Here is a 15795-nt window from a genome sequence, read left to right as displayed (position 1 = left end):
GAGTTTTAGGCTACGCACAGACATCCATTAGCCTACATATTTTATTTCATTTGTTAAGCACAAAGATTTGTTTCAAAATTATTTTCTAAATTCAGTTCTAATTTCCAGAAAACACATCAATTAACAATAATAATGAAGTGGAGTTAAAAAAACTGAGTTATATACAAACTCACACGCTATGCCCCATATGGTCCAAAACCTGACAGGTGGACAAATCTAAGAAAGTTGTCATAAAAAAAAAAAAAAAAAAAAAAAAAAAAAACACCCCGAGAAGGAGAAGGCATGAAGGCAGTGGTTTTAAACTTATGTAGAAAGTAATAGTTTTTGTAATATTTTATTCCTTTAATTCTTTTTCATTTGTAAAGATATTTGTGTGTTGCTGTACATCCTACGTGTTTTAAGCAATGTGTGAGGCGTGCAACTAACGCGCCCTGCTGGACTTTAGACCTCCTCTCAGCTGGTTTATTGTGCAGTGTATTTTAGTTCCTCAAAAAAGCAACGCGCCAACAATGCACCTTAACACACCTCTTTTCTAGAGCGAAACACCAATGTGTCCACAAAGTGGTGCAAATGAATTTGCTATTTAAAAAAAGTGGTGGAAAACGTGAAAATTAATGTTGCGTTGAACTGAAATTAGCAACACTGAGGGGCAACACGTCTTGCGACTTATTGCGCCGGGTTTAGGATAGGGCTTTGTTTCTCAAATATCAGACTATTTGTCAAACTACAAAAATATATATCAAAATGGTGTTTTACAAAGCATTTCACTGCCTATTTATCAACTACCCATTTATAATGCAATGTGATCTCATGTGTGATGCTAGTTTGATGAAGTTTGAGTTGAAATAAACTGTGGTTAAACTGTGTAAAATGGTGGCCATACCTGCGAGCCCCCTGCAGTCTCTGAAGGCAGTCAGTGGCCAATGGCTCTCGTTTGCGTGTCTCAATGAAACGCTGAGCGTGTTTCATTAGAGAGTTACTGGGAGGGAAAAGACCACAGCAAAGCCACAGCAGCTGCCAGCCTTGCTCTATACTGTACCTGATTGAGAAAGAACACGCAGAAGTGTCAAATGATCATTTTTTCTTAGAAATTAATATTAAGTGATAAGATATTAAGTTGCACTATACAGATGTGAATACAACTGAATACAACAGAGCTGATGGTGAAAGGTACAGTATGTATTGACCTTATTCTTGAAGTATGAGTGGGCTCAGTCATTGGAATCTGTTTGGCTCAAAACTTCTGATTTCATTTAATTCCATTTTAATTCCAATTTTTCAGATGTTAAAAAACGTCTTTTTTTGCTGTTTGATGTCGCAAACCGATATTTTCTTATTATATTATTATACTTTTTATATCTAGTCATAAATACACTTGTTTATAGAGCAAGTAGTTTGACCGTTTTCTGCTGTTTATTATTCCTAATCATTTATTTCAAAGACTGAATCGAAAGTTTTAAAATAATGGCAAAAAAATACAAGGGCAATTCCACATTGAAGAATAAGGTTAATAGGTTATTCTAAATTGCTAGATGTAAATAAGTTAAATGTCATCCTTCTGCAAGAAAGATATTAAACATCAAACAGAGTTTAAATAAAAAAATAAAATCTCATACTGACTATTTCAGGCTATTTCTCTCTTACTTTTTTAAACAATTAGGGTTGCTGACCTGAAACTTTACCATGTCTTTTTCTGAACTGTGCATTAGCTTATGTCATTTCACAGTAACAACAAACTGGCATCTAAAACTGAAATTTACATTGTAAGAGGAAACTTCTTGGAATTTTAACCATTTAGTGGTGTTGTAAAGCTTTTAGACAGAAAAGAGCCACCTACAGTATATTGAATACAGTATAATGATTAGGGAAGCATTAGCAGGAAATATGGTTAGATGTGGGGGAAAAACAAGTAAAGTGCATTGCTCTTAAATACTAATAATTCTTCAAACTTAATTCTTAAACCATTATTGATAAAACTTACAAAATAATGATTATTAATATTATTAATTTAACTTAAAGCATAAAGGAGCTAAAGGTTGCACATGGTTGCACACTGTTATAAAGGGCAAGATGACTTTGGTTCAACTACAGTCCCAAAAGGAAAACTGCACAGAATTATTGTGCAATTGTGTCTGTCAACACTTTGTACCAAGTTCATAAGTAATAATGATTTCAACAGATGTACCACTTTAATTTGCAGTTTGCATTTACACAATCATTTAAAAACTGGGGGTGAGTAAGTTTATTTATTTGTATTTTTGTAGCTAGATTGAACTTTCCAATTATTAATAAGCCCTGACAAAATATACATCGCAGCTTTCGCAAAAACATTGGCTTTGAAACAACTTTGAAAATGACAAGAAACATTTCATAATCATAGAATCAGCACATTAAACTGATTTAAAGTAGTGCAAACTCATCTTTGTCATTACATTAATTTCAAAGCAATTTGAAACTGTAATAATATTTATGTATATGTAATAATAATGTTTTACAGCATTTTTTATTAAGTAACCGCACCCTTGTCTGAAAAGTACAAGAGACTACTCCCAAAAACTCTTTTGAAAGGAAAACAAACTTGAAAAGCTTGAATAGTAGCATATGACATTAAAGCAAGTAATATGCTGTTTACCGGTTGTTATTGCTGGTCATTTGCTTCATGATCTGGCAGTAGATCTCATCTCGGAGCTCCTCATTTTGTGTAGGTGGGCCAAAGATCTGATCTGTGAGCTCCAGAGGGCTCTGAACCTGTCTGGTGGGATAATCACCCATATACTTCAAAATAGGTGCACGCCAACTTAGTCAAGGAATCCGCACTGTCTGGGGTTGCATCCAATAACCAGTTTCCCTGGCAAGTCTCACTTATAAGTCATTTGGATATGTATCAGTTAAAAATAAGGGATAACCCACTATTATGACAATAAAGGATGATTAAATATATGATAACAATACTTATTAGATGTCTGTCTGGAATATTCTTATTGGTCAGTTGCAACATTCCACGGTATGTTATTTCTAGATAACAACTGCTGAACAACACAGGATCATCCTGGAACTTCGAATCATCTTAACCATCAGTGAATAGGTCTACGTTCACATCCATATTCTTATATCCACATTCATATGCATCTGCTTGTCTCACACCACTGTTTTAGGCTGTTTGTCACCGTCTTGTGAAGGAACATTGTGTAGGTTGCACTATGCTCAATTCAACTAGCTTTGTTTCTGTCAGATTTATGTTTTTGATCGTTGGGTGCCATCTTGTAACTGAATAATGTGCAGGTTAGTGTATGCTCCATTAGCTATATTCAGCTTTTTTTCATTTCTGTCAGCTTTGCGTTTATTAAAGACATAACTAAATATTAGAGCTCAAAACAATATTTTGTCTAATTTTCATGCTTTGTGGCAATTAGCTGTGTAATAAGTAGGCCCACATGAAATTTGCGCATGCAGAGATTTCCACAGATTTTTATCCAATCGAGTCCATTTGTATACTTGTGTAAATGTGTGTAAATTTATATTTATTCAGTTTTTGAATTCATTACACTAATATCATTATGATATAATAATAGTAATATTAAAATGTTCACATGATTTATTTACAATACAGCTGGTAAAGTAATATTTTCTGTCTTTTATGAGATTTATTATATGAGAAACTTGCTTCATTTACCAAATAAGTGGTTCTAATTGGATTTGCATTGTACACACTAAATAAAAGCTAAAAATTTATTCTTTTTTATTTCACATTTTAGGTTTTAAGTTATAGCACTCCTAAAATCATTCAGCATAGATCCACTTTTTTTTTTTTTTTTTTTACAAAATTCTCAGCAGAAATAGCAAAAATTATCAGCAGATTCTGTCTAGCCCTAGTAAAAAGCAGGATAACGTATATACAGGATGACTGTGTTTGCAGAATAAAGCCCTTGTACATCAGCTCATAAGCCTGTCAGGCTTTACTCGGCAATAACAGCCTCCTGGATTTACTTTATCCCTAACATAATAGCAACATACTGTAAATGTTATGAGTGGCAAAGGATATCAGTGAAAACCTGGCAGGCTTGCGGGCTTAAATCTGGATTTCCCACCAGTCTCTTGAGCAGAGGTTGTCTGATGGGCTCTCTGGAGTTCGCCCAAAGTCTCTCAGGTGTTGCATTCTTTGATATCACCTGACGGTTCACATCTTTGATGGGCGGCCTGTGACAATAACAAAAACAAGGTCACTAATGTTGTTTATTTTTGAAACACTTGTGGGATGTTGGAAAAGATTAATAAGGTAGTAGCTTCGTTAACTACCTGAAATATTCAACGGAGAACTCTTTTAGAGTTGAAGGAGCCACTCTTTCAGTAAGGGTTCCCTTTGAAGTGTTGTCTATGATGGTCTTTCTCTGATCTGGTGACAAGCTGATGAGGCTCTTAAAACAGAACAAAAATTCATAATGCAGTAAGCTTAATTATTTGTGGAAACCAACGCTTATTCCAATAATCAAACAAATATACAGACATTCACAGATCTAAAAGAATGTCAAAGTCTGTTTAAGCATTTAAGACAAAGAAATCTCAAATCTCAGAGAAATCCTAAAATCTCAAAGGCTGTGTACACATAGCAGATAAATTAAGCTTATAGTTCACCTTTAATACTTAAAAGGATAATTCAATCAAAAACGAAAGTTTACTCACTATTTACTTACCCTCATGTGGGTAAAAACACAAAAGAAGATATTTTGAATAATCCTGGAAACCTGTAACCATTTACTTACATAATAGGGTATATGTGGAAGTATGTAGAAGGACTTTTAATTTATCTGTAACCTGGGTCAAGCGCTTCCAGTGAACTCAATGTCATTACAAACTTTTTTTGGTCTAGAATCAGCGATCTATGATATAAAGTGGGTCTCAGATTGTACAAGAAGCACTGCATTAACTTACATTTTATGTACATTATATGAACATTTATTTTACCCCAGTATATTCAATGGAGCTTTGGCACTAGCCTGCTAATGATGATGGGCGCGTGTGTGTAATCTCATTTTACGCTTAAGCAACTAAATGAACACTGAAGTCTATTTAACTGATCATATTTTAATTATATTAAAACATCGATGCTGTAAAAGGAACCGTATAAAATGGAAAAAAGTCGCATTAACTGTTCACCAGATGTATATCAGTATGGAAAGAAACATTAACTCTACATTAACTCTACCCTGTTGTTAAAAACAGATACTAGGGAGGTCAATGGTTATTGGTTTTCAGCTTTCTTTAAAATATATTTGTGTAACAGAAGAAAGACACTATTAAATGTTTATAACGAGTAAAGAGACAGTAAATTAACATTCATTCTTGTGAGAATTATCCCTTCAAAATAATATTCAATACAAATTACATCAGCAATTTACAGAAGCAGTACAGACCACAATAAAATGTGTCAAGAATTAACGGTTGACTTAACATTATTTGTAGATGTTATAATAAACAAAATACTCTAGTCTCAGATGTCAACAACGTTATGAGTTTGTGCTATTTGCAGCACATTTCTGTATTTCATTTGCTGTGAGAATTTGTGCTTGTGTGTTGTCAAACTAATGAAGATATTTTATCAGTTTGTTAGTGTTTTTCTATTTGCGTGTTTGAGCTCTCTTGGCAACCATACAATCATAAATAATAGTAGAATACCATCTTTGTATATCTATTACAAAAGAGTAGATATAGCAAAGAAGAAAAAAAAAATCTTTACAAAAGAGTAGATATAGCAAAGAAGAAAAAAAATACATTATATTCTCACCAGAACTTCATTGGTCGGTTTCGTAAGAGTTGGAAGAATCAATACAGCATCTGCAGGGATTGCACCGATTTCCCCAGTCCGCTCATTTTTCCCCTTCAACCAGCCACGGGCTGCAGAAAACTCTTCATCCTTGATAAGGTAGATGAGCTCGGCTTTCTTAAAGCTCAGAATTGTTCTATCGTCTAGGGTAAAAATATATATATACATTGAAATTAGACAACAACAAAGTCAAATGATAAATGTTGATAAAAACACAAACATCAATTGCTGAAACGTATATGGCTAGTTTGACTTCTAACCTTGTCTGTTGACCTCCTGTAGGGCCACTGCATATTGTGAACGTTGTATGAGGCCTGCCAGAAACATGGCTACCAGATCAGAGATTTCTACAGCCATGATTGCATTCAGTGTGAAGTCTCCTTTCAGAGTCAGCAAACAAACACACTTCCTTTCTCTGGTGGAATCAAGAGAGGTAGAATTATTTTTTTGGAAGCTAACACTCTTATTTACATTAATTATAAAGGAATAAAGGCCATGAAACATTAAGTGTTGTCCAGCAGACCTGATAGTGTTGACCCCGGTGAGCTCTGGGTAGGACAGAATTAGAAGATTCTTTTCTCGTTCATCAAGGAAAGTTATTCCAGTTGAATTTATGGCAAGGATGAACTTGCTCTTTGGTAGAGGAGGACCTGAGCATTGAAATTACACAAATGCATTGTCATTTATCAAAGTATATAAAATATTTTGGTTTATATTATTGTGTCTCAGTAGTGGAATTGATTTAATCTGCTATATGCAAAACATTTCGTCAACATTTGTGAATATTTGTAGTAGTTTTGATGTAAAGCATGCATTATATCATTTTTTATTTATTAATTTCTACATAAAAACAGCACAACAATTATTCCACTTACTCTATAATGCATAGGTCTTTAAATAAATAAATAAATAAGTAAAACAATATTGGTCAACTAAAGAAATGTCCTGTATACCGTGGTGTAAAGTAACTAATTAAAAATACTCAAATTACTGTAATTGAGTAGTTTTTTTTCTCATTAATTTAATAAGTAGTTTTAAAAAAAGTTACTATTACATTCCCTTGAGTACATTTTTAGTGCGGCATCGGTAATTTTACTCCACTACTTTCCTTCAACCTGCAGTCACTACTTTATTTTTTCTTATTTATGTGGATTAGAAGAATCAGTCCTGTGATTCCTGTCCAATCAAATCGCACATACAGTGAAAGGTAAATCGCACTATATTGAACTACCTCAAGACATGGGCGATTTATAATTGCAGCAAACTGTTTGAAAGCATTAAAAGTGTCCAAGAAGAAGTCCAAAATCTTTACACGCATTGACCCAGAGACTGTTTAGATGCATGTCACCAATTTTGGTTGCCATGCCTGATGAATAAATGTTACTATTTGACGTCAATATGATGTTGGTTTAAGATGTTGGCTCGACGTTGGATTTTGGTCACATTTTAATAACATAAAATCGACCAAATATCAACATAATCTTACATCATTATTGGACCAGGGGCGTTGCGGGGGGGGGGGGTTTTGGGGGCTTAAGCCCCTGATGTATTGTCAAAAGCCCATAATCTTTTGGAATATGTTGCACTTAAATAAAAATAGGTTGTATAACATTTATTTTGTTATCAAAGTTCAAACAATTAACACGTGTATATCACGCGTATTCTACCTAAAGCAGCGTTTGTGTCAGGTATTTAAAAAATGTAATCTATTCAGCAGTACCTGTTTCTACCGGCAGGTGGGAGTGGCTCTGTTGTCACATGAGCTGCGTCCCAAATGGCACACTATACACTATGCACTCATGCACTATGTACTTATGCACTTACACACTCAACAGGATAGTATATGTATGTAGTGTTGTCCCAAATGGCACACTAATGTTTTTTTACTAAGCGGAAATTCAAACCGTTTCCCTGATGACGTTTGACTGTTGCCAAATCAGTGAAATAAACGACTGAATTATCAAGTAATACCTGCCGTGAGTATAACCGCATTTACCATCGGGAGGCGCAATAATCACTCTTGTAGGAGAATTTTGCTTTCACCATCCAAAATAAATAAAGTTATTCAACATGTGCGTCAGATAGCTCCGCCCCTTCCGCTACGTACGCAAACCTGCGGTGGTTGAGTGCGTGAAGTGTCCATCATTACACACTTCATTTTAGCGGCTGAATGAGTGCATCATCCGGGTAATTAAAGTGCACTTATTATTTTGAGAGTTTTCAATGTGAACACACTACTTACACTATTTATACTACAAAATGGCGTAAAATAGTGCATAAGTATGCGATTTGGGACGCAGCTCATGGTCTAAAAATGATGTGCCGCCACTGCACATCATTCATTATTTTGAGCAGCTGAAGCTGAGAGATAATAATACAACTGTTTCGCAAAACTGAATAGTTCTAGCTAAGTTACAGATGAAGCTTAATATTTGTTTTTACAGCAGAAAATGTGTGTAGTTTTGGTGAAATAAGATAACTGTAGGTATTATATATATATATATATATATATATATATATATATATATATATATATATATATATATATATATATATATATATATATATATCTAGACATCTTTATCTAAATATGATATAACCAGTCACATCTGTTTCTGTAATAGTTAAATCACAGTGAGTTCATGTATCTAGCTTTTTGGACATCAAAATAACGTTGTCCTTAGATGCTGGCTAGACGTTGAATTTTGGTCACCTGACATCACAATCTAAATCTAACATAATATTAACATCTCATGATGTTGTGTGCCTGTTGGACAACAACCAGATGCATTTCAGAATGTTACGTTTACACACACATGTAAAAATGAACAACAAGCTTTTTACAGCATAATACTAACTACCCACAACTCGAGTAATTTTGAAAGGTCTACATTTAACTCATACTTTGAGTAATATTTACAACAGATACTTTTATTCTACTTGCACTACATTTTTTAGGCAAGTAATGCTACTTTTAATTGAGTACGATTTTTCATTACTCTGTCCACCACTGCCTGTATATTATTTCTATTGTGATATCTTTCTTAGAAAAAACTAAATGATGCAACGCTAGATTTTATCCATAACATGAAGCCCTATTCAAAATAATCGATTTTACAGACCCCAAATCTTTGAAAACTAGTGTATGTGGTCACATCTTAATATGCAGTGCTTACCAGATAACTTGGCAACCTCAAAAAACTTGGAAAAGAACATGGGCCACTTCTGACGAGCAAAGTCAACCACTTCAGCTTTTACTTTATCAGACTTGGTTCTAGAGGTTATGAAGGGGCCCTGAATAAGCAGACAGTGACAAAAGCTTGTGACAAATTGTGACATAGAAAACTATTTATTTGTTTTGACATAATATGCAAAAGAATCATCTCTACCTGTGCGTGTGCTGTGTTGACCATCTGGGCCCACTTGTCTTCTGACTTGGCCTCCAGTAGTTTGGAGTTAATGCATTCCCTAACTACAGTCTTAGTGTTCTCCATACTGATGTCTGATCCATGCTGGACATAGAAGTGCTTTGCTGCAAGCCCAACATAGTCTTCTTCCTGAAACGCATGCAAAACGCCATAGAATGAATGACAGTCAACATCGAGATTCACATAACAATCAGCAAAAACTGTACCCCAATATCCCCTTTTAATCAGACACTATTAGTCAAAAAGTTTAAAAGATACTTATCTACTACTTATTATATCTGTGATATAATTTTAAAAAATAAACACACTGACATTTTATACAAAAAAATAAAAAATAAATCAAAGTCATTGGTAAAGTTTTCATCACCAATACCTTTGAACTTACTTATCTAACTTGCTAATAGGCATTGTGACGATAACCGATTTCAAAGTTAACAGCAGTTAGGAAAAGTCAAGGTTTTAAAACTGCTAAAATCTGCTGTTATACTGTTCCTGCGGTAAATGAACTTTTTAGGGCAACATTATATTAAAAGGAACAACAAGAGAATTTTTTTTATTTTTATTATAATTGTGGTTCTTTTTCTGTTTGTATATCTAGCAGCCATGTCCTTTTGCAAATAAAGTCTGTACTGCAGTAATTCTGTGTCTGTATTTGTTTTTTTTTTTTACATAAACTGAAAATTTCATAAAGCTACTCTGAGATGGTTTTTTATTTTTTAATTGAATTTCTGCAGCAAAAGAAACAAAATGCATGCATTTACTAAACCCAACAAAACAAAAATGTAGAGAGGCTTAAAATATAAGGGCAGACCTGACATAAAATAATGCAGCTTCTGTAATTTTAGCTGATGATAGTGTTTTTATTGCCAAAGTGTTATGATTGACTAAAAGTTCCTATTGGAAGAGAACATGTGTTAGTGTTTTGAATAATTATTTGATTTTGAAACATGTTTGCAGTGTTTTGTTAGACATTGTGTATTGTGTTAGTTTATTACTGTATTTTGAAAAATAGTAGTTTTGGGGTTTAGTTTACAATGTGTGATTTTGAGCATGAAGTTAACCGTTTTGCCAATTGTGTGTTTTTGGTGAGTTGGTGCATTAAGAGTTTAGTAAACTTGTCAAATGCATTGAAAAGAAAAACTGTCATAGCCATTTAAAAACAAACTGTAATAAGGGTTAATCCTAATCTGTGCAGAGCTGCAGCTCTCCAGGAACTGAGTTTGACACCCCTCATTTATATAGTGTTGCATAGTGTGAAATACCACTGACAGAAAAATCAAGCCGTGGTCTGAACAGCACATCAATTTCTCAATGTTTAAAGTCATGTAACGTGAACTAGACCAGGGTTCCTGCAGGTTTCACCAAGTTATATTTCAGACTTTTATATTGAAGACTTTTTTTCTTTATGAATGAAATTTCAGACTTATACAGGGCTAAATGCTAAGAATTTTTTTAAATGTCCCACTTAGAAAATATTTTTACTCACCCTATCTAATATAATTAAAATATAATACATTTAATGATACGATAATAATAATAATTATTAATTACTTTGAATGTTTTTTTTATTAATTTTCAAATATATCCATTCACAAACCCTATAACTCTTATAATAAATAGAACAAAACATAGCTGTCAATTACTTCAGCCAACAATAATAATAATAAAAAAAATAAAAAATATAGGTCAGTGTTCTTGGCAGTTAATAAATGGAGAACTTTTAAGCAAATGTTACTATAAGGAAAGCAATTAAATGCTATTTTTAAATAAAACGTAAAAGTTTTATTGAGATGGATTGTATGGGTGTTAATGACCATAAACAAAGGAAAATTACAACCTGTTAAAAAAAGATTTAAGACCTACAACACAACATTTCAGTAGATTTAAGACTTTTTAAGACCGTGCGGATACCCTGTAGACTCAACATGACATCACAGTAAAAGCAAATGATAACAATGCATCAGTGAAGGAAAAAAAACTTCCATTTGAACTCACCTTCTCACACTGGTACTCTCCATATTTCAGTCCTCTGATAACCTGTCTGTAGATCAGGTCTGTGCTCACGTTGTCCTGGCCGCAGTCATGCCAAGGCGCGAAGACCTCTTTACGGAAGTAGAGACGCCAGGGGGCATGCTGCTCCTGCCCCCCCTTCCTCTTCACTTCCTGCTCACACTGAGAGATGGCATCCATCACATGCTCACGGCCACTACCAAGAGACCAAACCTAAAGACAGACAGAGAGACACAATAGCACATTTCAAATCATAACACAGAACAAAATCCAACTTGAATGCTTAATTCAGTCTGACCTCATACCTTGTCATATAAAGCGACGTAAATTGAGAAGCCAAACGTGTCCTGAAGTTTGACCTTCTGTGAGAGCATCTGGCAGACCTCTTTAGATGTGGATGCGGAATCTACAGGCATGCTGATCGTTCTGCCGTCCATCAAAGTCACTGAGATGGCTATGGGTTTCTTGGACTTTGTGGCCTGCAAGAGAATGAGAATTTTAGTTACAAATCTATGGTAGACTTCTGTTACACTTGCATGTCTGTACCAGATCATAAAAGTATAAAGATTTAAGAGATTTTCACACATAATGCATTGGCAACAATGTGACCACTAGTCATAAATTTCAATCACGTTCCTCTAATTATGATTTTCTTAGGTAAAATGTTAAATTATGCAGTGACTGTAGAGTATCAATAAAGACACTGGAGCTTGCATGGTACATCTATTGTGATACACTAGTCTATGGCCCTGTTCACACCTGGTATTGCATTTTCTTTGATCTGATCACAGACAACACGCTAGTACAGGTGTGAAAGGGTGATGAAAGGTCCACTTTCGACCACATCCATGTGTGGTTGAATGCCATCAACCTTCTTTTGTTTTTCAAAACAACATTCAGGGGCATTTTGGGTGATGTTGCATGTGTTGGATGACCTATCTTTTCTCGCAATCAGTTCCTAATACTCTGCATAAACATTTTATCAGTGTTGCCAACTATTTTCAATGAAAAGGCGCTAAGCTTTGCACGAAAAGTTGTTAGATGTTGCCAAATTACATCATACATCAATTTGCATATTACTGACATAATCACGTTCAACTGTTTCTGTTTGTTTTACAGTCTATGGTTAATAAAGGGGTATTTATATTTGCAATATGCTTGCTGTAGGCTTTAACAGCCTGTGGTTAAAAATGGGGTATTTATATTTGCACTCCACTTTATGTACACATGTCAATTGAACTAAATTTATTGCTGTTTGAATACAGTATATCAGTGTAGATGTTTAGTGAATTTGGAGTAATCTCTCAGAGGTAATAAACTCAGACAAGTTCAGAAACTGTCACTAAAATATCTGTGATTGTAAACAAGAAAAGAATAAACGGTCATATTAAATAGTTCAATTCAAAACAAATAAGTAGCAGATCGGTTTCACTGTATGATGGAAACACAATTCACACTCTTGGTGCTAAATCACTTGCTGTTGTTAAGCAGAGGGGTGATCTGCTGATGAGACTGCCTACATAGAGGATATACAGCATCTGGCCACTTGGTGCACCAACAATAATCTGCTCCTTAACACCAACAAGTCCAAGGAGCTGATTGTGGACTTCAGGAAGGGACCAACAGGCTTACATGAACCCATCCACATCAATGGGATGGCCGTTGAGCCTGTCTCATCCTTCAAGTTCCTGGGGACCAACAACTCAAAGGACATTTCCTGGACCACCAACACCTCCAGCCTGATCAAGAAGGCTCACCAGCGCCTATTTTACTTAAGGGAACTTAAGAAGAACCAGGTTTCATCAGCTGTCTTGGTGAACTTCTACCGCTGCACAATAGAAAGCATCCCGACCAACTGCGTCACAGTCTTGTATGGAAACTGCTCCAGCGTAAGGTACTGCAGCGGGTAGTGAAAACTGCCCAAAACATCACAGGGCCACACTGAAAGCTGTAGAGGACATCCAGAAGAAACGCTGTCTGTGCCGAGCATGCAGTATTCTTAAGGATTCCTCTCACCCTGCTCACAGACTGTTTTCTTTCCTGCCTTCCGGTCGGCGCTTCAGGCTCCCCGGACAAAAAAAAAGCAGACTGAGGAACAGCTTGTCCCCCCAGAGCTGTCTCCCTTTTGAACTCTGCCCCTCTCTGATTCTTTTGACCCCCTACTACACCCCACACTCTCCTCTAACTTATACTCCTCACTATCACTGCACTATTTAACATTTGCACATTTAAAATTTGCATATATTCATTGCACTGATTCACTTATTTGAACTGTACACAGGGCTGGCGCGTCCTAGGGTGGCAGTTAAGAGAGGGCGGCATCCGCGACACCTCCCTTACCACCCGCGTCCTCAGTTATGTCCGCGACACCTCCCTCACTTTCGTTTTCACATTGGGGTTGAGGGCGGCATGATCGTCCTCTGCCTAGAGCAGCAGTTCAGCTTGCTCCGGCCCTGACTGTACATGCCCACTGCACATGGACATTTGTAATTATGTACACACCCACTGTACATATACTGTACATTTGTAATCATATGTATATATCTGCACACTTCTGATTATTAATAGCAACCTGTATATATATATTCATTTATTGTAAATCTCTGTTCATAGCTAATAAAACCTGTATATAATGTTCATAATACATCCATCTGTAAATATCACAATAGTTTTTCTATAACTGCACTTTATAACATATACCTGTATCCTGCACTTGCTGCTATTGCACTGCTGGTTAGACCTAAACTGCATTCCATGGCCTTGTACTTGTACATGTGTAATGACAATAAAGCTGAATGTAATCTAATCTGTTTTCAGGCTGCAGGTGGAAGAGACTGCTGTATCTGCTGGGAGACAGGCCAACAACACCCCCCGCGACTTGTTGAGAAGAGTAGGAATGGTGCAGTATGGACACATGGCAGTCTATAAAAATCAGCATTAACACCATAAAAAGTCGCTAGATACTGTATGTCGCTAGTCGCTTTTTAAAAATCTGCCGCTAGGGGGCTCTGAAAAGTCACTAAATATATTGACAAAGTTGCTGAGTTGGCAACAACGGATTTTATTCAAACACTTTTATTATAATAACTTCCAAAGTTCTAAAATTTTTGTAAAAGGAAGTTAATACAATTTAAAAAAATGTTTATACATGTCAAAACTGTAAAAATGAATGAGGTGTGTATTAAGAGTTGTTCAGAAATACAAGAAAATTTTTCTTTTTCATTAGTAAAGTAGCCTATTCACAAAAGCATGTGTATTTGCTCTGGTAATTTTAGTTACTTTTTTTTATTTGGCACAGTATGAAAATTGTACTAGCTTTAGCATTGTTAGACTGAAATAAAAAGAAAATCCAGTTTCTTCCCAAAGACACTCCCTCATCAGACAAGTGGCTGAAAAGCGGTTTTCACTGAAAAGAGAAAAGTGGAAGTGGACAAAAGCCAGGTGTGGTTTCTTTGTCCATTTGTGATCAGATTGATGAGCATGCATCTCAATATCAGGTGTAAACAGGGCCTAGTTTTTTTAGTCCATTTTTAGTACAAAAAAAACTTTAAATAGAAACTGATTTTTACCAGCAATTCATCTCACGTTTGTTATTTCTGTCTTATATTTGTCATAATTTAATAAGACTGATATACTGTACTATAAATGTAGATAATAGAATAACTGATATTTATGTAATTTTAGTTTTTCAACAGTACTTTTTCTTTAAAGACGATGTAATTAACAAATTATTCAATTATTTTATTATAAAATATTAGGAAATATTATACTATAATTACATATAATTCTAGTATAATAGGGGAGAGCATTTTCATAAAAACCTCAATTTAAAAGATAAATTAGTTAGCAGAAATATATTGTTGATGTGGTTACTAAATCATAAGTGTGGACTATCAAAATCAGGTGTTATTTTGCATCATGTAGAACAATTCCAATAAAATTCATTTTAAACAAAACTTGCATATTAGGCAGGGACAAAAGTAACACACGGATGGGCCAAAAGTAACACTAAATTATAAGCTAAATTTATTGATTTAATCTTGTTTATTTTACATGTTTCTGACTATGACCTTGTTAATGTTAACTGCAAACATATATTGTTCTTTAATAATATATAATAAATAAATAAATAAACTGCCTTTTCATTTTAAATTTCACTTCTATCAAATGTTTCAAAAGCATTGCACCAATGTAAAATGTCACAATTTTCTAAAAATCTTAATCAAAACACTGCAAACTGTAATGTGAAAGCAAAAAATAATAGAGGTGTGAACCTATACTGGTCTCACGGTTCGGTTCAGTTACGATTATTATGCCATTTATTCGGTTCAATTCGATATCTCGGTGCATCACGGTGCATTGACGATGCTTTCCATACACAGTGTTATATTTATACACACACACACACTTAAGTTCTCGCAATATGCGTTTAGCCGGGATAACTTGCGCTGAGCGGAGCAAAAAAAAAAATTTCAGTTTTCCGACGGTCCCTTACTGAGAGCTCCGCTCCACGCGAGCTCTCCCGGCTAAACGCAT

General features: G+C 35.0%; 2 protein-coding genes across 3 annotated transcripts in view; both read right to left on the bottom strand.

The window, feature by feature from the left end:
• Positions 1-15795, bottom strand: part of LOC141386287 (uncharacterized) — an 816166-nt gene that overhangs the window by 378707 nt on the left and 421664 nt on the right. The window lies entirely within an intron of this gene.
• myo7ba (myosin VIIBa) overlaps positions 1-15795 on the bottom strand; it is a 61438-nt gene that overhangs the window by 12347 nt on the left and 33296 nt on the right. For both annotated transcript variants that reach the window (XM_068221979.2, XM_021477351.3), the window contains exons 29-39: positions 11565-11738; positions 11245-11472; positions 9211-9378; positions 8998-9115; positions 6345-6471; positions 6082-6236; positions 5783-5964; positions 4297-4415; positions 4043-4197; positions 2633-2786; positions 884-1039 (exon numbers count right to left, since the gene is read on the bottom strand). In XM_068221979.2, coding sequence (XP_068078080.2) covers positions 884-1039; positions 2633-2786; positions 4043-4197; positions 4297-4415; positions 5783-5964; positions 6082-6236; positions 6345-6471; positions 8998-9115; positions 9211-9378; positions 11245-11472; positions 11565-11738 — 1736 coding nt within the window. The remainder of the gene's footprint in view (positions 1-883; positions 1040-2632; positions 2787-4042; positions 4198-4296; positions 4416-5782; positions 5965-6081; positions 6237-6344; positions 6472-8997; positions 9116-9210; positions 9379-11244; positions 11473-11564; positions 11739-15795) is intronic.

This window comes from Danio rerio, chromosome 6 (genome assembly GCF_049306965.1).
Source record: "Danio rerio strain Tuebingen ecotype United States chromosome 6, GRCz12tu, whole genome shotgun sequence".
In the NCBI taxonomy this organism is placed as follows: Eukaryota; Metazoa; Chordata; class Actinopteri; order Cypriniformes; family Danionidae; genus Danio; species Danio rerio.
Note: the sequence above shows the minus strand (reverse complement) of the source record. Positions and strands in the feature narration are given on the sequence as shown.